Source organism: Hemicordylus capensis, chromosome 6, assembly GCF_027244095.1.
Source record: "Hemicordylus capensis ecotype Gifberg chromosome 6, rHemCap1.1.pri, whole genome shotgun sequence".
Taxonomy (NCBI): domain Eukaryota; kingdom Metazoa; phylum Chordata; class Lepidosauria; order Squamata; family Cordylidae; genus Hemicordylus; species Hemicordylus capensis.
The window spans coordinates 3,654,885-3,680,781 of record NC_069662.1 but is presented as its reverse complement, the minus strand read 5'-3'; the positions used below and the strand labels follow the sequence as shown (position 1 = coordinate 3,680,781).

The window sequence follows — 25,897 nt, the reverse complement described above, 5'->3', positions numbered from 1 at the left end:
TGACATAAGTGACAAAGGAAAACATCTTCGAAGAAGGCGACACTCCTTTCCTTTCCTTTTTCTTTGCCTTCATTATGATGGAAATTAGCAGTGATACTAACAATTAGAAATGCTTTGCTTTTAATAATGCTAACAGTCATGGATTTTTGCTGAAATAGCCTTCTCCAATGTCTGCAGCCCATTCCACTGTTTTTGGGATACAAAACTTGACTAACAGCTTGGCTGTTAGGGGGTCGTACCAGGCCATTGTGCTGTTCCGGTCTATTTTTGGCACTGAAGGGGCTCATAAGACTGCCAGGTTAGAAATTTTGTGGTGCTGCAACATTCTCCTCCAAGGTCTGCAACCCATTCCACAGTTTTGGGGGTGCATTCTGGAAGTTTGGGGGCTGTTCCGGGTTGTTGCAGGCGGTTGCAGCATTGCAGTCCATTTTTGGCATGGAGAAAGTTAATAAAACTGTAATGTTGCAAATATTTCAGTGCTACAATATTCTTCTCTGCTGTCTGCAGCACATACCTCTATCTTTGGGGTGCCGTTTGGCTGTTAGGGGCCCATTCCAGGCTTTTTCACACTGTTCCGGCTGTGGAGGAGTTAAAAAGAGTACAGCCTGGGCTGTTGTAGGTTGTTGCACTGTTCTGTTCCATTTTTGCCCTTGAAGTAGTTAATAAAAGGGTAATATTGGAAATGTTTCAGGGATAGAATATTGTTCTTCAGTGTCTCTAACACATCCTGCTGGTTTGGGGATCCAATTCGATTTTTAAGGAGTCGTTCTGGCCCATTCCGTTCCATTCCTGCTTTCACCAAGTCCCAATCCATTCCTCAGGGAAAGGACCTCTCCACTGGGTCCAACACAGGGGCTCCCATCCTTGAGTCTGCAGGTGCCATTGTGTCTGTGGCTGATGGGAGTCCTAGTCCAATGGCATCGGGGGTGGAGACTAGTGTTCCCTCTAAGGCGTGCACATGTGTGTGCACTCACACATTTTTGGATGTCCGCTCAGTTAATTTTAGATCCTGCTCAGGTTTAATCAGGAAGGTCCCACTCTGAATGCACATGCCTTGATACTGCCGCCCACAACAAAACACTCATTCTGCACACAGATGGGGGGTGGGATGGAGAGAACATTGCTTGGGACCCAAGGCTGGGAACTCCTGGTATTATCATATTGACAGTGTCTGGAGAGAAACTTGCCATGCAACGTAGGAATGCAGCACGTGTCCCCACCCCTTCCCAAGGGGAAACAAAAAGAAGCAAAGAGCAAATGACAATGTTGATCACAGCAGTGTTTCTAAGGTCGCTATGGCATCTGTTTGGGCCCTCAAACTGCCGGCGATCCAGACCTTTGCCCTCACCATGCAGAAGGTTTGCCATGAAGTGACTCCACTCATGTTTGTGCTTCCTCAAAGGCAGAATTTCAGCTCAGGAGAAGAACATGGAACTCAGCCCCATCCAGAGAGGTCCACTCAAGGGATCAGTTCCTCTCGCTGGCGTGCTCCAATACTTAGCTCAATACCTTTTCTCCCCTCCCCCCCATTTTTTCTTTTAAATGAAAAAACAGTTCCAGAACAGAGTGAATTATTAGTATTCCACAGAACCGATTTTTAACGCAACCTTTATCCTGATCTTTAAATAGTAAAGTCTTCCCCTTTTAAAAAACAAAGCTAACACTAAACAAACGACACGATATTCTGACAACACTGGACAGGAATAGCAAGGAAATTAGCAAAATGGAAATCGCACTCAATGGGCACATTGTCAGCTGTGCACCCCTAGGAGAAACCAAGAGCTCTGTTCCAAAGAAGGACGTTTGCCGGGGGTGGGAGGCACTTTGAGATATCTGTGGGATTGCAAAGTAGCCAATACTACTGCAAAGTCAGAAACAAAGTAAGAACTATTTAGGGCAGACATAAATACAACAGGGGCGGCCACATTTCTTTATTCACAGGTCTGACCCATTTAGGAAAGAGAGAGGGTTCTGTTGGGTGGGGCCCTGAAGTCTGTTTCTGTTCCACCTCCCACCCCCCCACAGGTTCTTAGAATTTTGACTGTTTGTCCTTGATGGTGGCCCTCCAAGATAGGCTGGGGATTCTGGTGTTGTTCCGACCATCCCACAGCACTTCAGTCATCCTACCTGACCTTACAGGGGTGGTCTCAAGGTGGCTGTGGGTACCCCCAAGCTTGGGGGACTTCAACATCCTCACTGACACCCCCCCCCCGCCTCCTTGTAGGAGCAGCTCAGGATTTCATGGCCTCCATGGCAACCATGGGCCTCTCTCAGTTGGTATCTGGCCCTACCCCATGTATCAGGACATATTCTGGATCTGGTGTTTGCTGACCAGGAAATAAATGATCTGGAGGCGGGGGCATTTGAGATAACTCCCTTGTCATCGTCATCTGGTGGGGTTTTGTTTGATTGCTCCGTCTACCCTCTTCAGTGGTGGTGGACCAATTAGAACGGTCCGCCCATGGGCACTTTCTGGAACAGCTGGAACAGCAGCAAAATGCCTCCATTCGGGCAAGTCACATTTGGAACGTAAACAGCAGGGGGAGCAGTCTTGCAGCAACTAACAACCCGAAAAAAGAGCAACTTTTTCATGCCAGACGTATGACGGCCTTGCTCTATATTGCCGCTATTAAATTTGCAACAAGGCATTGGAAATGTGAATGGCACCCTGCTGTCCGCATAGGGACTGCGGTGTCATGACCCAGGAGGTGTGGAAGCACACTTCCAAGATGCGTCCTGACCCCCATTGTAGGGTCTAGTCTGGAAAGCGCCCTGGAGGCTGTCTGGAAACCACTCGGTTTCCAGACAGCCCTCAGAAAGTTTCCAGCGTCCAGTGCTGGAGACTCTGTCAAGGCCCTGGTGAATCTCTGGAATGTGGAGTCAGCCTGGGCTATCGACATAGTCTTTCCTAAATGCCCTCTCTGGTTTGGTGGAGCCCATTCAGCTCCTTGGTTTTCCTCAGAGCTTAGGGCAATGAAACGACTCGGACAGCAGCTGGAACAACGCTGGAGGAAGTTCATGGGCCGAAGATGGCCCCGAACATGGGCTAGAGCCCATTTTAGGGACTATTCTGTGACGGTGGCAAAGAAATGCCTTTTCTCCATTGCGTCTGCTCAGTGCTGGACAGCACTGTTCCATGTAGCAAAGGCATTGCTCCACACATCCCCCCAGGTAACGGAGGAGGAACCATCTACAGCCTGTTTTGATCAGTTTGTGTGTCACTTTGCAGATAAAGTCGCTCACATCTGTGCTGATTTGAACTCCAGGGTTGTGGCAGTTCCAGCAGATGTGCCTCTGGTACCATCTGGTCCTACTGTGTTGGATTCTTTTCAGTTGGTATTTATTTTTATTTATTTATTTATTTTTGCATTTATATACCGCCTTTCGTTAAAAAGATTGGTACAGCCTAAGGATGTGGACAAGATCCTGGCCATTGCACATCGTGTGCTCTTGACCCTTGCCCTTCATGGCTAATAAAATATGCCAGGGAGGGTACAGGCAGATGGTTGGAGGCTATAATCAGTGCCTCATTAAGGGAGGGCAAGAGACCACCATGCCTCAAGGAGGAATGGTAAGACCATTACTTAAAAAGCCTTCCCTTACTTCATCCAATCTGAACAACGATAGACCTGTTTTTAACCTTCCCTTCATGGGCAAGGTGATAGAGAGTGTGGCGGCATCCCAGCTGCAGAGGGTATGGATTATCTAGACTCCTTTCAGTCTGGCTTCCATCCTGGATATGGGACTGAAACTGCCTTGGCCGCTTTAGTGGATGACCTGAGCCAGGAGCCTGACAAGGGTGTGTGTCCCTTTTGGTTCTGCTGGACCTCTAAGCGGCATTTGATACTATTGACCACAGTATCCTTCTGGACCACCTCTCGAATATAGGGATTAGAAGTACTGCTTTGGAGTGGCTTCAAGTCCTTTCTTGGGAGGAGCGTCCAGGTGGTGGTGCTGGGGGACTACTGCTCGGCTCCTTGGCCACTGGCCTGTGGGGTCCCTCAGGATTCGGTCTTGTCCCCCATGCTGTTCAACATCTACATGAAACCACTGGAAGAAGTCATCGGGGGACTGAGCAATATGCAGTTGACACTCAGCGCTATCTCTCCTTATCACCTGATCCTCGAGGGCAGTGGATGTCCTAGAGAGGAGAGCTGGTCTTGTGGTAGCAAGCATGACTTGTCCCCTTAGCTAAGCAGAGTCCACCCTGGTTGCATATGAATGTGGGACTTGATGTGTGAGCACTGTTAAGATCTTCCCCTTAGGGAATGGAGCCGCTCTGGGAAGAGCATCTAGGTTCCAAGTACCCTCCCTGGCAGCATCTCCAAGACAGGAATGAGGGAGATTCCTGCCTGCAACCTTGGAGAAGCCACTGCCAGTCTGTGTAGATACAATACTGAGCTAGATGGACCTATGGTCTGATTCAGTATATGGCAGCTTCCTATGTTCCTATGTCCCGAGTCGCTGGAGGCAGTGATGGGTTGGATGTGGGCTAATAAACTGAGATTGAATCCAGACAAGATGGAGGTGCTGTTGGTCAGTAGGGAGCCAATCGAGATGAGGGGATTTGACTGGTTCTGGATGGGGTTGCACTCTCCTTGAAAGAGCTGCTTGAGGGTAATGCTGAACCCGGCTCTTCTTTTGGAAGCTCAGATGGAGGTGATGCGAGAGGTGCCTTTGCACAGCTTTGGCTAGTGTGCCAGCTGCATCCTTTTTTTGAGAAGGCAGATCTGGCCACAGTTACCCATGCCTTAGTCACGTCATGGCTGGATTACTGTAACACGCTCTACATGGGGCTGCCCTCGAAGAATATTCTGAAACTGCAGCCATTGCAAAATATGGCAGCTAGGATTTTGTCTGGAGCTGCCCACTGGGAGCACATCACACCCATTTTGAAAGAGCCACATTGGCTGCCAACTTGTTTCCGGGTCCAATTCAAGGTGCTGTTTTTGACCTTTAAAGCTGAGGGACTGCCTGCTCCCAAAAGTATCTGCCCACGTGACAAGGTCATCAGAGGGAGCTCTTATCTAGCAGTGAGGGAGGCTCCACAGTCATGCATGTGGGACGGGGCCTTCTCAGTCATTGCCCCCAGACTTGGGAATGCTCTCGCAATGGGCATCTGCTCCTCAGCTTCCATCACAGTTTTTAGAAAGCCAATGAAATCTTGGCTTTTTAGCCAGGCTTTTATAGGAGTGTTGTTTTTGTTGCTGCTGCTCTGTATTCTATGGTCCTATTGTGTATGTTTTTTAAACTTTTAATTAGATATGTATTTTTATATCCCAATTTAATATTTTTTATTGTGAAACAGTTTTATATTCCCATATTGTTTTAAATGTTTTGTAAACCGCCTTGAAATTGTTTTAATGAAAGGCAGTATAAAACTCAAACAAACAAAGAAAGCTTACAAATAGATCAAGGCAGTCTTATTTTTATATCAAGACCGGGGCACTTGAGGTGGAGAGCTGGTCTTGCAGTGGTGAGCAAGAATCGTCCCCTTTGCTAAGCAGAGTCCACCTTGGTATGCATTTGGATGGGTGACTACATGTGATCACTGTCCGCTGTAAGATATTCCCCTTGGGGCACGAGTACACCACAATTATTTTTTTACAAGTGTAACCCTTCTGTTGCAAACCTTCAGCTCAGGAACCCCATGGAGGTTTTACAGACATGGCTTTTCCCCTGAACCCACTCCTGATTGGAGTGTGCCAGTCCACATATTCGCTGGATTTAACCAGACCTCCCTGCAGGCTATCAGGAACCAGGACAGAGAGGGCTTTGTTTTTCTCCGAAGGTAGGCTGCAAATTCTGGCTTAGCCTGAGTTATGTCCGGCGTTAAAAAAAATCCTCTATTTCCAGCAACTTTTGATATAAACTCCGAGGCTTCTGCTTTCTTCAAAGGTGTTGATGGAGGTGCTGATGGCTATGTGAATGGTTCATTTAATCCCTAAAATTAAAATGCCTCAAATCTGCTACGAAGCAGATTCACTCCTCAGATGCCCCGAGGCATAGAGCCATGTGTGAAAAACCTCCTGGAGATGGTGTGGTGTGTGTACTTAAATGTTACAGTTATGAGGACAGACTACTGAGAGCTGGTCTGGTGGTACCCAGCATGACTTGTCCCCTTAGCTAAGCAGGGTCCGCCCTGGTTGCATATGAAGTGTGAGCACTTTAAGATATTCCCCTTAGGGGATGGAGCCACTCTGGGAAGAGCAGAAGGTTCCAAGTTCCCTCCCTGGCAGCATCTCCAAGAGAGGGCTGAGAGAGATTCCTGCCTGCAACCTTGGAGAAGCCGCTGCCAGTCTGTGAAGGCAATACTGAGCTAGATAGACCAATGGTCTGACTCGGTATATGGCAGCTTCCTCTGTTCCTATGTACTGCAGTCACTGGCTTCATCAAGACCAAGTTTTTCATGTGTACTCCCATTGAAATTAATGAGGCAAGTAAACATGTCACATTAATTTCAGTAAGGCTGCTTATGAGTAACTTAATCCAGGGACTGGAGTAGCCAAATGGTGCAACTGCAGCACAGGAAGGCAGTAGGGCTCTCTGTTCACAAATGAAGCACAACCTTTCCCATCAAACTACCCATCCAAACCTGCTTTACTACCTTTTGTTTATCATCTTGGCTGACATCTCTTGAGTGATTACATTTAGGACAGACATTCTCAACCTGGGGGTCTCCAGATTACGTTGGACTACAACTGCCATCATCCCCTGCTACAAGACCTATGGATGATGGGATTTGTGGTCCGACCACATCTGGAGATTGAAGACTGGGGAAAGCAACAAGTGCCATAGCCAACTTTTTTCCTCCTTTCCTTATGAAAGGAGCAAAAACCAAAAACCACAGCAAACCACGAGAGAGAGAGAGAGAGAGAGAGAGAGAAGGTCAAGTGAAAGGAAGGGAAGAGCATCAAACGCCTGAGAGAAAGAAATAAACCACACATGTAGAAGGCAGAGGGGACAAACAAAAGGCATGCTCAAGGGGCCTTTTGCCAAACAGGACTTACCTGGACCGCGGCTATTAGGCCTTGGGTGTTAAACAAAAGGATGAGCAAGGGGATCTGGCTGCTGGCTTTTTGCTTGTCATCACCCTAAGGATAGCAGGAAGCAGGCGGTCAAAAAGGTCAAAACATGACGCTGCTGGCAGCGGATGGGAGCAGGGAAAGGAGGAGAGGGAAGGCAGAATCCAGGACAAGGAGCTGTATGGGGAGAAGTGCTCACGCTCCCTCCAGGGGTGACCCAAGGTACTGCAGCACTGGAAGCAAAGTGCAAAAGGCAGCCTTGCCCTGTAACATCCCTGGTGGAGGCCAGGCCCCTTTCAAAACCAGCCCCTGAAAGGGCAGAAGGCCCCAGCAGCCTCCGCTTCTCTCTCCGTGCTCCTTGCCAAGTTTGCAAAGGCCAGGCTGGCTCAAAAAGCTGCTCCAAGGGCATCAGGGGGGCATCTCACCACCCTGCAGGCACCCCGGTGAACTGCCACCTGAGGTGATCACCTCACCTTGCTGCACGGCAGGGCCGCCCCTGGCTCCCACCACTCTCTTCCACCCGGGGCTCACCAAGGCATCGCCCTCCCGAGCCTATCCCAGAAATACACCAAGTCATGATGAAGCAGAGAGTGCCTCGGAGTGGCAGGCTCAGCCTGAGGGGTTGATATGGGCAGGCACTTGCCAAGGTCTACACCTCTGCGGGGTGGTGGGCACCTGCCACTGTGGTGCCTCCATATCACAAGCAAAGGTGGTGGTGAGGAGGAGGAGGAGGAGGAGGAGGAGCCGCTCCCTCCTCACTCCCTTGCTGGCCAGCCTGCCTGCCAGCTCTCTGCCTGGCAAAGGGGAAGGCGAAGGTGCTGAGAAGCAGCAAGAGCCGGCAGTCAGGATGGCACCAAGGAGGAGACTTCTCAAGGGGCTGCCTTGCCCCTTGGACCTCCTAGAGAAGTAAAGGCTGGGGGTGAGGCTGGGGGGGAGAATCAGATTTTTTGTTTGCTTTTTCCTGGGTGGGGTGGGTTGGAATGGGGGCTTTCCCATTTCCCCCCAGGCCTTCGCATCTCTAGGCCCTCCAAAAGTGGGGCTGCCCCTGTCCAGGCACACCCTCCAAGAGCATTTGTCTCACAACTCACCCCCTCAGCACACACACATACACATACACACACACACACACACACACACACACACACACACACTGGAGATGGGGAGAAGGACTTCAAGGAAGCCAGGAGTCCTGGTGTGTGTCTCTTTAGAAACGGAGCACTGAAGCTTCTCAACAATCGTTTTATGGAGAGGAGCCGGGTATTTATAGAGCTGGGAGGGCAGGGAAGGCAGCAGACACAATCGAGGAGAAAACTGGGCCAGGATTGGGCTCACAAGAACGTTCAAAAATGCAACATATTTTTGTGCAAGGAATGTCGGAGTGTTATTAAATTTGGGCAAATGATGGAGGGCTACGAGGGCCACAGTCTCCCCATTGTGTGAGTAATCGACACTGGAGAAGGGAGAGAGCACTACAGCTGCCATGAGCAAACTACCAGTAGAAGAGGACAGAGAAGCAACACCTTCTGCATTGCCTGATCGCCATGTCCGGAGAAGGACTGGTGGCTACAGCCTCCCCGTTCCCTAGCAACCGCCAATCAGGGAGCACAGTGGGCCACAGCCTCCAGGCCGACGAGAGAGGTCATTGCTGTAACCTCTGTGTCTTACATCTCACATGTCAAAGAAACGGGAGAGGATGCCACGCTGCATCACTTCCTGACCCATGTGGTGAAGGAAGTTGTGAAGAAGTCGGGGAGGAAGAGCAGGAAAGGTCTCTAGAGAGCAGCAAGCAGAGCCAGACTGAGAACAGTGGTGGGGGCTGTGGAAATCCTTTGAGAGCATCTTTCTCAGAGGAGGGACTGGGCAGGCTCCCTGCACTTCGACCACATCATTTGGGCCGGTCTGCCCAAGAGCTCCCTAGAACCAAACCAATGGCAACCAACTGCCACTGAGCCATTCAAAATGGCACCCATCACAACAGGAAGTGCTGCCAGGACGTGGAGGAAGGCTGGAGCATGTAGGGATGGCTGCGAGCCTGGAAGAGCAAGTTTTTAAGGGGGGCAGGGACAGTATATAAAAGGTGAAGGGAGATGCAGACTGTGGAACTTAGAGAGGCAAGAAACTGTATGAGGAAGTGAGCCCAGCTGAAAGAGTTTGGTGCGCAAGCTGACCATTAAAACAAGTGGGAGGCAGCTTGACGAAGCCATCCAGAAAGGCCCAACATTTGTGTATTCTTCCCTCCTCCTCATCCGCAGTGCCTGCATCAGTGCTAGCACTGCTCCCGAAAAGCCCACTCAGCGAGGCCTTCGTGTCCCTTCCACGCCCAGCTAGTAGTTGGGAAAGAGGGGGAGTGCGGGAGGAAGCGGAATGCATTGAGGGACACGCCATTACCTCCACCACAGCGACATTGGTGTTATCAGGATTGGCTGCCACGCTCTTAAGGCTCTTCATGTCCGAGACACTCTTCCCCATAAGGCTGGGGTGGCTGTCATCCATTTTCTGGGAGAGGAAAAGGAATATCGCCATGAAGTCAATAATAATGGTCTCATATCTAACCATTTTGACTTTTGATATTCATGGATTTTCAAGTGCTGACCCCAGGCAGATGCCATAGCCACCCACACGCCATCTTGTACTTAAATGGCTCTGCTATGGCCACCATCTACCAGAGTCTGATGGCCAGAGACTGATCCTCCGTCTCCATGAAAGTGACCCCTCCTGCCCACTGTCCTGTATCTCACTGCTATCTACCAACCTTCATTTGGGCCTATGACTCTCCTTGTCCTTCCCCCGCCCCCTGACTTTGGAAGCTTCCATCTTCCATCTTGCAAACCCCTCCTTCGGCCCTGCAACTCACTGCCGTCTGCTTCACAAAGTGTTGGAAGTGAAGGACTTGCACTGCCTCATGCCTCAATGACAGAGGGGGACAGACTAGTGAGTCAGAAGGCTAGAGGGGTCAAGACATTGGTCATTCCTCCTCTCTACTGCTCTGACACTATCCCTTTGATATGTCAATTAATACTCTCAGGGATTTCCTGCCTGCCTGCCTGCCTTCCCTTCCTTCTCTCTTCTCTCTCACACACGTTTGCTTCTCACTGCACCATGTGTGCACAGAGATGCAGACAGCATCTGTCTGCATCCAGCTAGCTAGCTAGATTCGAGATACTATCTCTCCACTTTACTATCTAGAATGGAGTTCTCCAATAAAGACTCCTTATATTGATTTGAAACTATGAACTGGCTCCAAGTTTCTTTTGGCTCTTAGCAGACACACATAACTAGGCAGACTCCACTGTGTGTTGCCTCTGTGCACTCTGCTGTAATAGAAGGGTATCCCCCCCCCGCAGAAACCCCCACCTCACCTTCTTGCTATTCTGCGTGTTGATGAAGGTTATGTCGTCCATGGTAAGGATAATTTTGTTGGGTCCCTTAACAAGTTGGGCATGCTGAATCCGGCGCCTGTCAGACACAAAGAGAGCCGAAAATTCAGGGAGAAAAAATGGCCACCCACCATCATAAAGCCATGATGGCCACCCACCATCAGAAAGTTCTGGAATCCAAAATGGCTGCCAGTTGCTATTCCACACAGACCTATTTGTTCAAAGCGTTTGCCTCACTCACCTGAGATGGTAGGCAAGGGCACCTCCACCCAGGATCAAGCCAGCCACCAGAAGAAACAGGAAGAGGACAAAACCGGCATCCACTCCTGAAAGAAGAAACATGTTACCACTGGGGGGTTTGACATCATCACTGAAGCATGCAGGGATAACCGACATTGTCAGCTGCACTGCCAGAAACAGCCTCTTATGAGAATGTATATGGGCTTCCCCCTGAAAGAAAAGTCTCACTCCAGCTCTGCCCTTCCCCACAAAGACAGCTTTTGCCCCTCAAACTTCCCCTGCCTCTTCTTCACAAAGACTCTACATGACTCGAAACACACACACACACACACACACACACACACCTGTAAAATCAACAGCCCCTTTCTCACCGTCCTGATCTAGCTATTCATGACAGTGTTTTATGTTCTTCCCCGTCTGAAATGGATTTGCTCTCCCGTCCCCATACTCAAAGATAGCAGCTGACCCTCTGGCTAACGCTGCACTTGCACAGTGAACCAAGCTGTGCTTCTGCAAGAAGATTGCACAGCCACACTAAAGCCCAGGGATCTTTGGAGCTGTGCTGTTGCACAAAAGGTCCCTGCAAGATAGATCGGACCTGCCACCAGTTGTGTGCAAGCACAGACCTGTTACATGTGAGTGGAACACAAGCTCCAGAGTTAGCACAACAGGCTTGCACTAGCATCAAGGCCGTCTGAAGGAGAGCGGGGGGGGGCACCCATATCATTGTTTTAGTATTATTCTGCTTGGACAAATTCATGGAGGATGGGTCTATCTAGTTGTGGGGCCACCACCACAGCCCAGCAACAGACAGTCCATCACCGGGGGGGGGGGGGCGGGGCAAGCCCCACAAAAGCTAGAGACACACTGACTAGCACAACACCTTTGCACAAGTGCAACATTAGTCAGCTATACCTGCTAACTGAGCAAAGAGGCACCTTCCAAAGGGGTGTGTCTCTTATTTTAAGCGGGGGGAGAGCAACTGGCCCTCTCCAACTCCAACACAGCATCCCTCCAGTGGCTGTTGCTGGTGTCTGCCTTAAGTTTCTTTTTCGATTGTGAGCCCTTTCGGGAAAGGGGGCCGCCTTATTTATTATTTATTTATTTTTCACCGTAAACCGCTTTGAGAGCTTTTGTTGAAAGCGGTATATAAATAGCCATTGTCAGGGTGCCTGGCCAGCCTCCCCGCAGCCAACAGAAGACCCAAAAAGCTCCTCATTCCCCTTCAGCCCATCTGCCTAAGGGAGAAGATGAGCTTCCCAAATGCCCACCATCACCACTATCTGACTGGTCCATTTCACTTGCCTCATGGAGGAGGCTATTGCTCACAACAGATGTAATGATTCCGTCTCTGCAAGCTACCTTCACATTGGCTTTGAGATGAAGGTGCAAGGCCCAATATGGCTGCCCTTCAGGACAAATACTAGAAAACAGGAAATGGACCTTGGCCGACCGTGCTCATCCGTGCACAGCACCCTGCCGCCCTTCTGATCCTTGCTGCTCCTGGGATGCAGTTTTTGATTTGTGCTGCTTTGTAAACGTTGTATTGTTTTCCAGACGTTTTAATTTGAAAGCCAAAGACAGTTATGATTGGTGGTGATGGGAGTTGTAGTCGAACGACATCTGGCGACCCAAGGTGGAGAACCCCTGTAATACTGCTTTGAGGGCTTCAGCCAAAAACTGCCTATACCTTTGAGTTAACAAGGAAATGCCTACAACCAAGAAAGGAGCTGTAGGAAGCAGCACCTCACAGTATACTTATTCAGCTCATTTTAAAATTCATTTTTGTAAACCATATAGAGCCTTTGGAGCCAGGGAGTTGTTGTTGTTGTTGTTACATTTATATCCCGCTCTTCCTCCAAGGAGCCCAGAGCGGTGTACTACATACTTGAGTTTCTCTTTCACAACAACCCTGTGAAGTAGGCTAGGCTGAGAGAGAAGTGACTGGCCCAGAGTCACCCAGCTAGTTTTATGGCTGAATGGGGATTTGAACTTGGGTCTCCCCGGTCCTAGTCCAGCACTCTAACCACTACACCACGCTGGCTCTCACTATCCATGCATGGCTTCATGCTGCAGAGTAAATGTAGAGTGAAGCCATTTCGAATCACACTCGCGGCATTGAGGGAAGCAGCCCGTCCCCTCTGCTCTCGGGTTTGCTTTTGGTGCAGGTTCACATCACATGCCTCTGTGTTTTCCTTCTAGCCAATGAAGGCGGGTGGGGGAGAGATTACGAAAGAGCTATATCTGCATTTCAAAAGAGAGTATTCCTCTTATCATGTGAATGATTCTAGTCAGTGCCTCTCCCTATTTGCTCCTGTGTTTTCAGAAAAGGTCGCTTAAAAGCAGCATTTTAAAAACCCAGAAATACATCAAGATAAGCTAGAATTTGGAAGACAAAACCAGATTTGTGTGTGGAGAGCTTCCAAGGATCTCAAATGGGGTAAGTTTGGCTGGTGTGTGAATGCACACAGTCTCTTCCAAAGGAGATTCGGGGCAACAGCCCTGTCTGTAATGCCTCCAGGCGGTATATACATTAAATAAATAATAAATAAATAAACGTTTAAATGGACAGGTGTCTGGCAGTGTTCTCTCTAATGTTTTTTTCATCTGTGTGCAGAATGAGTTTTGTTCTGGGCGGCAGTATCAAGGCAGTGTGCGCACACATATATTCAGAGTGGGACTTTCTGATTCAATCTGAGCGGGATCTAAAATTAAATGAGTGGACATCAAAAAACTTGTGTGTGCACGCACATGCACACACCTTTGAGGGAACAGTAGTGTCTGGAGCAACTGCAGGGCCAGTCGGAGGGGGTCCCAGGAGGGCCATTTGGCCTGGGCCTCAAGCTCAAAAGGGGGCCTCAGATGATTTAGTGGAATTTCATTCAGCTATGGGACACGAGCTTTGGAATGGGCTCGCCATGCTTAATATCAACCACAACTTTGCCTGAAAGCAAGATTTTTCTTCAGAATTTCTCTTTAATATTTCCGTCTCCACAGAAAGGGCTAGAACAGCACTTGTCAAATAAAAAATATTCAGATTCTTTCTTTCTCTCGCTCAGTGCCTTATTTTGTTTCCGCATGTCATTTTCCTTTGAGAGGGGCCTGAGCATATGCAGTAGGTTGGTTGGCTGAATGAATGAACAGATAGCCTGTAATCATTCATTCATTCTTTATTTATTTATTTATTTATTTTTATTTCTATACCGCCCTTCCAAAAATGGCTCAGGGCGGTTTACACAGAGAAATAACAAACAAATAAGATGGCTCCCTGTCCCCAAAGGGCTCACAGTCTAAAAGAAATGTATGTCGCTGGAGGTACTGTGCTGGGGGTGGATAGGGCCAGTTACTCTCCCCCTGCTCAATAAAGAGAATCACCATGGTAAAAGGTGCCTCTTTGCCCAGTTAGCAGGGGTTAGGGGTTGGGTATGAGGCTGGTTGAATGGTTGCATGAGGCACATGTGGAGACAGAGGTGGCTAGTCAGGTGGGTGGAGCTGTTTAAGGGGATGAGTGGATAAAGAGAAAGGGAAGCAGGAGATCGGGAGAAGGGTGAACACAAGAATGGACTCACCCCCAGAGCAGATGGTGACGGTGTCAAACCAGCAGTTGGAGTCCGTGTCCGGACTGGAACTGTGAGGCCAGTGCACAGTGTGCCCCACGTAGCGTAGGGTCCGAGCGGCCATGTCCACGCTGTAGGTAGGCCAAAGGCGATTGCCCTTGCCATCTGTGTCCAAGATCACATAGGGGATCACCGCATCTCCATAGGCATCAGCTGACACAGTCTGGCTGAAGCCTTCCAGCTCAAAGTCCTTGGTGTTCTCGGCAATGCTGGAGCCCATCACCCACTTGCCAGACTTACGGGTGCTCTCCACTGCCTTGGCCAGGAAGTAGATGGAGTTATAGATGGTACCAAACAGGGGGTGCACCTGCGAAGAGAAGGGAAAGCAATGCTGAGGCCGGGTTTCCGAATTCCGCAACCTGAATCAATGATGCAGACAAAAACTTTTATTTTCTCCTCTCTTATTTATTTATTATTTATTTATTTATTTGATTTGTATACCGCCCTTCCAAAATGGCTCAGGGCGGTTTACAATTTTAAAAAAATTGCCTTGCCTAATTTATTCTCATAGCCCTGGAGGAGAGAGCTATCCAAGCAATTGCACAGAGCATGCAGCCTCCCCCTTCCTTCACTAGTGGCCCTGCCCAGCCCCGGATCCGGAGATTTCACCAGAAATGACAAACTTGTTGTCAAGCTCATCTTTGCAGTCCTATGGGATAGAACGTTGACTTTGTCCCTTTTTAAAATATGAAATCTGAAGCCTTAAGGGTGTTGAAACCTGTGCTCCATTTACCGTTGTGAATGCATGTGTGAATTGAGCCAGCACCCTGCCTAGAGCCGTGAGCACAGCCCCCCCGTCCCCCGTTCTTTATGTGGCTGTTCCCCTTATTGCCTGGTCTCCATTCCCTTGTCGTTCCCCCATGATGCACCTGGTCAGCATTGAGATGGTTGGGGACTTCCCTCTTCTCCTGAGCTTCCCGGAAGGCCTGCCGGAAAGAGCGGTCCGGAGAATCGATGGTGACCGTGAGGACGGCATCATAGGCTATCCGCAGCTTGGTGCTGTCATCGAGGACGGCGTAGGACTCCTTCTGGTAGGGCATGCTGTAAGTCAGGGCATCGTAGGGGATGAAAACGTAGGTGCCGTCTGTCATGTCCAGGTCCTCAGCCTTCTCCAGCAGGAGGCGCTGCTCCTCTCCGCCCAGGAGGACAGAGTGCATACACATGACAATTACTGGAGACAGGAAAAACCAAGAGGAAGGAGAAGAAACAGGAATCATGCAGGAGAGGAGGCAGGAGCAGGTGGGAGGCCTATGGCAGGGGTCCCGATTCCTTGGGTCCCCAGATGTGCTTGGACTGCAACTCCCATAATCCAAAGGCCATTGTAGCAGGGATGCTGGGAGCTGTAGTCCATTGACATCTGGAGGCCCAAATCTGAGAACCCCTGGCCCAAGAGAAAAGGCCATGGGGAGTCCAGAGCTTCACTGGGACCTGTGAGATCTTCAGGGCCTCTGTGTTTGTGCAGAATGCCCTTTTGTAACCATGGATAACCCACCCACCCCAATATTTTCAGATTATGCAGCGGGACAGAGTGACAGGCATCCAGACTAAGGCTGCACTAGTGCAAACATGTTGTGTGTGAGTGCACCAACATTGCATTCGCTGATTCTGCTAAGTCGGGAGTTTGTGTTCCAGACCAGTGTTGTACTAGTACAACAGGGTGTGCTTGCTCGGTCTTGGGCACAAAAGCCTGCTGCAGAACCTCTTCCTCAGTCCATATATGTTGCCGCAGGGGACTAGAACATAAGAAATGCCCTGCTGGATCAGGCCCAAGGAGGCCCATCCAGTCCAGCATCCTGTTTCACACAGTGCCCCCCCCATGCCCCTCGGAAGCCCACAGGCAAGAGGTATGTGCATGCCCTCTCTCCTCCTGTTGCCCCCCTGCAACTGATATTCAGAGGCATCCTGCCTCTGAGGCTGGAGGTGGCCTATAGCCCTCAGCCATCGATAGACACATCCTCCATGAATTTGTCCAAGCCCCTTTTAAAGCCATCCAAGCTGTTAGCCATCACCACATCCAGTGACAGAGAATTCCGTGGGATAATTATGCTCTGTGTGAAAAACCTTTTGTTAGTCCTAAATTTCCTGGCAATCAGTCTCATGGGATGACCCCTGGTTCTAGTCTTGTGAGAGAGATAGAGAAATTTCTCTCCATCCACTCTCTCTACTCCATGCATGAGTTGCCCCTTTTCCAAACTGAAAAGGAGTTGCCTCTTTTCCAAACTAAAAAGCCCCAGATGCTGTAGCCTTTCCTCCTAAGGAAAGTGCTCCTGATCATCTTGGCTGCCTTCTGCTGCACATGATACAAAGCTCTCCATCTCCTTGTTGCACAAGATTTATGCAAGCAGATTCAGGATGCAAGAGACGGAGCAGCTTTGAACATGACCTTCTTGCATGGTGCTTCTTTGTCACAGCATTAAGGTGGATGTCGGCCAATGTCCCTTACCTGTGTGTGGACTCTATCTATCTATCTTTCTGGTATATTTATATACCGCGTCTCTGGGTGAGTTTTAAAACAGAACAATACTAAAACAATGATATACTATGTACGTCTGATTAAAAGCCTAGATGAACAAATGCATCTTAACAGCCCCTTTAAAAGCTGTCAGAGATGGGGAGGTTCCTATTTCTAGGGATGTGCGCAAAATGCGGCTTGGCGTCGAAACTGCAGCACAATCGCGTTAAAACTGAGGGCTTCCACAGCCGCCTTAATACCCGATCCGTTTCCAGGCAAAATACAAGGTGTTGGTTATAACCTGTAAAGCCCTAAACAGCTTGGGCCCTGGGTAGTTAAGAGAACCTCGTCTTTGGTATGAATCACACCGCCCATTGAGATCATCAGGAGAGGTCCGTCTGCAGTTGCCACCGGCTCGTCTGGTGGCTACTCGGGGACGGGCCTTCTCCGTTGCTGCCCCAAGGCTTTGGAATGCGCTCCCTAGTGAAATAAGAGCCTCCCCATCTCTGACAGCTTTTAAACAGTCCTTAAAGATGCATCTGTTCACCCAGGCTTTTAATCGATATTGTTTTGATTGTTTTCTAATGCTTTAGAATATTGTTTTTAAAAAAATTTAATTGTTGTGTTTTTAAATTCCTTGTTTCTGTTTTTAACTAAAGTTTTACTTTTGTTTTTATCTGGTTGTAAACCACCCAGAGACGTAAGTTTTGGGTGGTGTAGAAATACGTTACATACATACACACATAGAAGAGCAAGGGCATCCCTGCTCCTCCCCTGCGTGCCACCAGTGCTGCACTCGCGGCACTCTCTCCCAGCTGCCCCCACACAGCACCAGCACACACATCGTCTCTGCTCATGCACAGCGGCCATTTGTGTGCCAGCTCCACTCAAGGGTGGCTGCAGGGGGGACGCTGTGAGTACAGCAATGGCAGAGAACGGAGGAGGAGCTGCAATGGACCTGCTCTCCTCCATGCTAAAGGGGCTGTGGAAGCCCTCAGTTTTAAAGGAATTGTGCTGCGATTCAGACGCCGAATCGCGTTTTGGAACATCCCTACTTATTTCAGCAGGGAGCGCATTCCAAAGCCTCAGGGTGGCAATGGAGAAAGCGAGCTGATGGCAACTGCAGACAGATCTCTCCAGATGATCTCAGTAGGCAGTGTGGCTCATAACAAAGAAAGTGTCCTCTTAAAGAGCGGAGAGCTGGTCTTTATTTATTATTATTATTATTATTATTATTATTATTATTACATTTATATCCCGCTCTTCCTCCAAGGAGCCCAGAGCGGTGTACTACATACTTGAGTTTCTCTTTCACAACAACCCTGTGAAGTAGGTTAGGCTGAGAGAGAAGTGACTGGCCCAGAGTCACCCAGCAAGTCTCATGGCTGAATGGGGATTTGAACTTGGGTCTCCCTGGTCCAAGTCCAGCACTCTAACCACAACACCACACTGGCTCTCCTACACCACTTGTGGTAGCAAGCATGACTTGTCCCCTTAGCTAAGCAGGGTCTAGAAGTGTGAGCACCGTAAGATATTCCCCTCATGGGATGGAGCCACTCTAGGAAAAGCATCGAGGTTCCGAGTTCCCTCCTTGGCAGCATCTCCAAGATAGGGCTGAGAGAGATTCCTGCCTGCAATCTTGGAGAAGCCACTGCCAGTCTGTGAGGACAATACTGAGCTAGATAGACCAATGGTCTGACTCAGTATATGGCAGCTTCCTATGTTCCTATGTAAATAGCCCCGGCATCTCCATTTCAAGCCCCAGGGCTCACCAGGCCTGAACACTGGGGCTCCAGGGATGTTCTTATGGTAAACATGAGTCCTCTGACCACAGAGTGATTGCCTTTCCCTTACCATCAAGCAGCTGCCACCAACTCTCATCCCCGTGGGAGGTGCGAGAACGCTGTCTAGGTGAGAGAAAGCGCCTTCCCCCTTGTTTCGAACAGCAGGAGCTATTTTAATTGTGCTTCTTTATTTATTTATTTATTTATTTGAAAAATCAAAGTAGGCCTGGGTGATAAGCTGGAGAAAGTTTAATTATTTCTGAACCAGCCCAACCCTTTAGAAGAGCTGTCAGGCTGGGAATTCTTAAGCCAGCCAGAAGGAAAGACACACATCTCCCAATGGATGTAGAGGCAGAGAGGTCTCGTCACCAACTTGCAAATTCCAGGAGTCTTCTGGAGCTAGGACAGGCCTGCTATCAGACAAGGTGGCACGCCCCATCTCAGTTGGCAGAGTTTAGAGTATCATTAGAATGCATCAAGTCATCAGTTACTTAAATTGTTGGAAATGAAAGACTCTGCGCTGCCTCATGACTCAATGACAGAGGGAGACAGATTATTGTGTCAGAGGGCTAGAGGGATCAAGACATTGGTAATCCCTTCTCTACTGCTCTAACACTATCCCTTTGTAGATTGCTAGAGAGAAACGGTAGATTGCTACTCACAGGGAAGGGACTTCCTTCCTGCCTGCCTGCCTCTCTCTCTCTCTCTCTCTCTCTCTCCCTTCTTCTTCTCCCTATCACACACACTTGCCTCTCTCTCTGCACCATGTGTGCAGAGATGCAGACAGCATCTCTCTGCATCCAGCTAGCTAGCTAGATTCTATCTCTCCACTTTCCTATCTAGAATGGAGTTCACTAATAAAGACTCCTTATATTGATTTGAAACTATGAACTGGCTCCAAGTTTCTTTTGCTCTCAGCAAACACGCATGCCTGGGCAGACTCCGCTGTGTTTTGCCTCTATGCACTCTGCTGTAATAGAAGGGTATCTCTTACCAGAGAGAATTCCCAACATAAATAATCATTATAGTCTCAGCATGGTGGGCAAGCCCAAACGTGGACTGTCTGCCTCAACCACCCAAGCATCTTGGGCCAAAGAGGATCGCCAGACTCCCAGGACTGGCTTGAAGTTGGCCAGGAATTGGCACCCATCTCCAGGGGACTCTTGAAAGTGATCTTGGGAGTTTTAGTGGCTTGGTATTGTGAGCAATACTGGGGGGAAATAATCTCCAGGAATAGCTCCGTTCAGAGCTGGCTGGCAACCCTACTTGGGACATTTTGTCTGGAACTGTCTCTTCTGAGACCTTTCGACAACGCGCACACACATGTTCAGAACCACAGACGACCACTTCCAGTAATAGAGATGTGCAGCCCACCCATCCCTAAGAACATAACATAAGGACAGCCCTGCTGGTTCAGGTCCAAGGCCCACCACCACATCCCGTGACAGAGAATTCCTTAGATTAATAGTATGCGGTGTGAAAAACTACTTCCTCTTGTCGGTCCTGTATTTCCTGGCCATCAGTTTCATGGGATGACCCCTGGTTCTAGTGCTGTAAGAGAGGGAGAAAATTCTCTCTCACCACTCTCTCCACACCATGCATAATTTTATAGACCTCTATCATGTCTCTCCTTATTTGTCTTTTTATAAACTAAAAAGTCCCAGATGTTGTAGTCTTGCCTCCTAAGGAAAGTGCTCCAGGCTCCTGATCATCTTGGTTGCCCTCTTCTACATCTTTTCCAGTTCTACAATGTCCCTTTCGAGGCATGGTGACCAGAGCTGTGCACAGTACTCCAAATGTGGCCGCACCATAGATCTGTATAAGGGAGGGCATGATAATATTAGCAGTCTTATTTTCAATCCCCTTCCTAATGATCCTTAGCATGGAATTTGCCTTTTCCCCAGCTGCCGCACACTGAGTTGACACTTGTGACTTTTTGACCCTAGGCACCCCCACCCACCCACCTCCAGGCCTGCTGGCTGTGCCCAGTTTTCCCTAATCTCTATATATCTTTCCATTCATCCACCTAGACTTCTCTAGCCTGCATGCATCTATCCACGTTCATGTTGTTGCAAGCCTGCTCTTCCGTTATGCAAAGATGCTCCCTCCTGAGACCATTTAACCTAATTGTGGAGCTGGGCCCCCTAGTGTTGCCTTTTGACTCTGGAGTGCCATGCTTCACCTGAAACAAAATCATTTTGGGCTGTGAGAGAGAGAGAGAGAGAAAGAGAGAGAGAGAGAGAGAGAGAGAGAGAGAGAATATCTGAGGGTGCCGGCAATCTTCTGTACATTTACATGGGATCACCTCTGATGATGCCCATGCAAAGGATTGGTCTGTATGCTTCTGAGCTGGCTGGTGAGGAGCAGCCTTGGAGAGGGCAAGGATGCAATGTTGCTTCAGGGCTAGGGGTCTGCCATATGGCAAAAAAGTGAGGGATAGTCAGAACTTTTGTGCAAGTTCTAAGCACAATCTTATTCGCCATTCACATGCTGCTGCAGGCTTCTGTGCGCCCTCCTAGAGAGATCATACCCTCTGCACAGATGCCAAGCAGAGACCCTGTATGATTTTCTCAGCTTCTCTCTTTTCTCTCTAGTCACTCTTGCATTCCAAGAAGAACCCTAACCCTTTCCCCCAGTTGCCAGAAAAGTGATGATGAAAAGGGACCCCTTCTTGGAATGCAAGAGCTGGCCAGCAGGAAGTGCTGGGAAATTAGGTGAGGTCTCTGCTCGCCGGCATGTGCGCAGAGGATAAGATCTCGCTAGGAAGTAGCATGGAAGCCGGCAGCAGCAGGGCGAGTACCGGGAATACGATCACTCTTGGAACTTGCATGAACACTTTGAATATTCCTTTATTGCTGCATGGAAAGACCCTAGTATTATTTTATTTATTTAACATATTTCTATACCATCTAAAACTTGCGTCTCTGGGCGGTTTACAATCATTTAAACATTAAATCAATTAAACAATTAAAATCATTTAAAACCCAACATTAAAAATATTAAAACTATAAACCTAATTAAAAGCCTGGGTGAATAAATGTGTCTTGATTGCCTTTTAAAAAGTTGCCAGAGATGGGGAGGCTCTTATTTCAACAGGGAGACCATTCCTAAGCCCAGGGGCAGCAACAGAGAAGGCCCGGTCCTGAGTAGCCGCCAGACGAGTTGGCGGCAACCGCAGACGAACCTCTCCAGATTATCTTAACAGGCAGTGGGGCTCATGATGAAGACGACGTTCTCTTAAATACCCAGGGCCTAAGCCGTTTAGGGCTTTATAGGTAATAACCAGCACCTTGTATTTTGCCTGGAAACTTAGCAGCAGCCAGTGTAATTATCTGCTTAAGTGCGTGCTTGGGCCCTCCAACACACACACACACACACCACTGGTAATACAAAAACTGCCACAAGTCTCCAGGATTTTCTCCACATCAGGAAACCATAAACCTGCACACAGAACTTGACACCATTGCAGGAAGCGGGCAAACCATATGCCTTTGTTATTTCATGCAAACACCAATTTGTTTTTGCCAACATCATTTAACAATGCAGAAGCTACAGGTTATGAGTTAAATGAAGAGTTAAGCCCTTGAAGCCAGCCTTCAGTCTTTTGAGAAGCATGGCCAAACGTCCCGATCTGTACACCACAAGATAGCTGCCGACCAAGCACAGATTTCTTTAATATGGTGGAAAGCACCCAAGATGAGGAGGAACAAAAATCAAGAGTGTATTAATAAACAGTTAAACAGTGGGGGGGCTGAGAAGTTGAATAAGATATCTGGGGGTGGGAAATTGTTCATAAACCAAACAGAGCAGACATATAAGGCTTGTTCACACAACCATTAGGTGGGTAGGACAAGCATCCTACCCAGGGACAGAGCTCTAACTGAGTGGACAGGTTCAAAGAGCATGAGCCCCTCAGCTCCTAGGAGCCACCTGGGAGCCACCTGGCTCGCCCCCCACCTGCCCGCACAGCGACCCGAACTAAGGCCAGCCTCATTCCCAGCTGGCTTCACCGTTGACTGTGTGTTTTTCTGCTCTCTCCTTCTTGCTCAGAGTGAGGAAGAGAAAGAGAATGTCCTTCACACAATGCATCATTAATTTATGGCATTCACTTCCACTGGATGCGGCAATGGCCTCTGACTTAAATGGCTTCGAATGACATTTCAACATATTCATGGAGACGGTGGAGAGACCTATCAACAGCTATTGGTGATGATGGCTAAAGGGAACCTCCATGTTCAGAGGTAGTATTCCTCTGAATATCAGTTGCTGTGGAGCATTAGTGAAATCTGTTAGTTTTCTCCCCTGCTTGGGCTTCCTGGAGACATCTGGGAGGCACGATGCACAGCTGGATGGACCTATTAACTGGGACTTCTGGGCGCTATCTATTTATCTTGCCATTAAAACTGTAAGTCACCTTGAGTATTCAAGTTTTGGGTGGAAAGACAGGCTATTAATAACTTTTTACAGTAAATAAATATAAACAAGTACATAATAAATACAAAAAGTGGGGAATACTGTGGCATGGAGGTCTTTCCCCAATCCACTTCCCAATAAAAACCCCTAATGACCACTATTTGTACTAATTCTTGGCTCCCTACTCCTCTCCGCCTAGTAACCGTGAGTGCAGGTCATGCTGTGACAATTCCCTGAAAGAGGTTGGATAAATGAAGTTCCATCCAATGTACCATCCCAGACTCTAGGCTTTTTCACACAACCGTTCAGTGAGTAGGACAAGCATCCTACCTGCCTTTGGGGGCTGTCCATGCTTTGGATATTTGGTTGTGTGTGAGTAAAAACCAAGAGAGGAGGCAGGGAGTGTGATCATCTGCTAAGCGTTGGCTGCGTAGCACAAGCACACCCTACCCAGATTCTGTTCCCAGTTTCTGAATGGGGTAGGAGGGGAAACCTTCTTACCTGGCTAGGGTTTAGCAGACGGTCGTGCTCCCGGCCTCCTACCTTTTTGAGACTGTGCACAGCTCCCAAAGTAGGTAGGTAAGTCCTGGTAGGTAGGACCAAGCACGTAGCTAGGAGAGAGTGGTCGTGTGTTTGCCCCTCTCCCTGGCAGCCTCTCAGGTGTGCCAGCCACTCACCCTGCGTGTGATGTCCCATGCAGGAGGCATGGCCAGCACCTGCAAGGGTCCACACTGGTACTCTGGATTTCCCAGCCAGCTTCATTGTTAGATGTGTGTGTTCTTCATTCTCCCTTCTTTTCTTCTGTCCTCCCCACCTCCCCGCTCTAGTTTGAACCAGGTTGGCTCCCAACCACCTTCCTAGAGAAGGGAGAAAGAACTACATCCACATTTACATGGGTGTATATACTCTAGCTTTCTTTAACCCAAGGATTCTTAAACTTAGGTCCCCGGATGATGTTGGACTACAGCTCCCATCATCTGCAGCTTTGTGGCCAGGGATGATGGGAGTTGTAGTCCAGCAACATCTGGGGACACCCACGTTCGAAAATCTCTGCACTGACCTCTGTTCCGTTCTCATGGTCGGTTGAACTGCCATATGACAATTTCCCATGTGGCGGCAGCTTAAAAACCTTATTGCACAAATGATGTTGCAACATAGGGCATGTCTGTCAACAGGAAGTAGACTGATGCAATGACAACAGCCAAAGGAGGAGGCGATAGGCCACTCAGACATCTGGCTCCTCCTATATGTAATACGATGGCTTCCATTTAAACCAAGTAGGCAAACTCACCTTTCACTGTGTTTAGCCACAGTTAATAAGAACCCCATGTTCTCTCTCCTGTCAATAGAACTGAGATGTTCTATTTTCTCCAAAATGTTGGACTCTCTCCCTTTGCCAGCAGCATCCCCACATAATGTCCCACCCAGCCGTACCTCGTATATTGTGGGCTCTCTGTACTCTGCGAAGGGCGTCCTGTGCCCCATTGGGTTCATCCTCCATGGTGGTCACCACACCAACGGGGAGGCCAAAGCTACGCAATGAATCAGCCAGGCCTTGGCCTACTTCCACCCAAAGGTCCTGCTCGGAGCTTATCACGGCCACATGAGCCCAGCGGAAATACTTGAGCACAGTATACAGCACAGCTGAGGCCTGTGGCAACGGCCGGGCAAAGGTCCCAAAACGTTCCACCTCAGCATCGTCAGTCAAGCAGGCCCAGGGGAACACGGGTTTGTTCCATGCTTTGCCTAACAACCCGGCTGCCTCACAGGCGGCGGGGTTGACAGGGCCCACAAAGCCAGAGGCGTAATGTTCCGCGTTGACAAAGCCCACGACGGCCTGAGAGGCCTGGCAGTCTTCGTTGAGGAGGACATAATCGAACCAGTAACCCTGGTTCACGGTTGAGTCCTTGTTGATGCGGGCAACGGCCAACTGGGCTGCCGCATCAGGGTACGCCCGGGAGTAGAACGAGTCACAGTTCCAGGGGCCCATCACGCCCACCTTGAAAGTTGTTGGCTGGACACAGGAGGGCCAGGAGAGTAGGAAGAGCCAGAAGAGGAGGGTTCGCAGATGCAGGCCTCTGGAACAGCCCCACCTGGGATGGTGGGAAAGGCGGAGCAAGAAACTGTGGAAGCCAAACCAGGCCGGGATCATGTTGTCGTGGAGCCCCCAGGGAATGGTGCTGCCGGGGAAGGGACAGGGATGGGGGAAGGAGGAGAAGGCACAGCTCACCAAGCCTTTAGTCCCTCAGGGGCCAGGTCCAGAAGTCTTTTGTCGGAGCAGGCTCATTTGTCGCCATCAACTTGGTTAAGGTTCGCCACACACGGGTTTTTTTGAAAAAGGAGGAAGAGAGGACAACGCTGGAAAGAGAGAAAAGAAAAAAATATGTCAGTATGTGCGTGTTTTTGTTTAAAATAGCACACTGCTGCTTGTGGCAGCTTACAATACAACAATATAAACAGCCAAAGAAGGAAGTGATAGGCCAACCATACATTTGGCTCTTGTATGCAATAAGACTGGGAGGAAGCCACCTTGGGTCAGTGCCTGACAGTAAGAGAACTGGACCAAAGACAACAAAAAGCATCCCCAGTTATATTTTCTGGCTTGGGTACATCTCTGCTGCATTTTAAAACATCACCACCTTGAAGAACAGTATGCTGCTCACAGAAAGCTAGACAGGAGAGTATTGGCCTTCCCTGGCTGCCGTCTGGTTACCAAAAGGCAGTCATCTTATAACCAGCTTGCCTCCATGAGGAGCTACATTCAAATCTGCAGAGTCAACTTGGCCTCGGGGCAGCCATTTTGTCACCAGAATTTCTGCGAAGCATACCAAGTTTGAAGGAGGCAAGGAGAGTCTGTCTTGGATCGTTTGTCTTGGTGATCCTTCTACATACCCCTACTACTATATGTCATGTATTTATACAGCCCAACAAGAAGCAATACTCCAGTCTAGGGATGTGCACGAACCGGTTCGGAGGCCATTCTAGAGGC

At 49.0% G+C, this 25,897-nt stretch overlaps 1 protein-coding gene across 6 annotated transcripts in view; it reads right to left on the bottom strand.

The window, feature by feature from the left end:
• The window catches only part of GUCY2D (guanylate cyclase 2D, retinal), a 52,510-nt gene that overhangs the window by 19,853 nt on the left and 6,760 nt on the right, over window positions 1-25,897 (bottom strand). For 3 of the 6 annotated variants that reach the window (XM_053261206.1, XM_053261208.1, XM_053261207.1), the window contains exons 2-8: window positions 24,343-25,266; window positions 15,129-15,430; window positions 14,212-14,566; window positions 10,644-10,728; window positions 10,385-10,481; window positions 9,414-9,521; window positions 7,011-7,094 (exon numbers count right to left, since the gene is read on the bottom strand). In XM_053261206.1, coding sequence (XP_053117181.1) covers window positions 7,011-7,094; window positions 9,414-9,521; window positions 10,385-10,481; window positions 10,644-10,728; window positions 14,212-14,566; window positions 15,129-15,430; window positions 24,343-25,060 — 1,749 coding nt within the window. In that variant the 5' untranslated portion in view covers window positions 25,061-25,266. Of the gene's footprint in view, window positions 1-7,010; window positions 7,095-9,413; window positions 9,522-10,384; window positions 10,482-10,643; window positions 10,729-14,211; window positions 14,567-15,128; window positions 15,431-24,342; window positions 25,317-25,897 lie in introns of those variants that run through there. The other 3 variants (XM_053261211.1, XM_053261209.1, XM_053261210.1) reach the window with 3 other exon arrangements.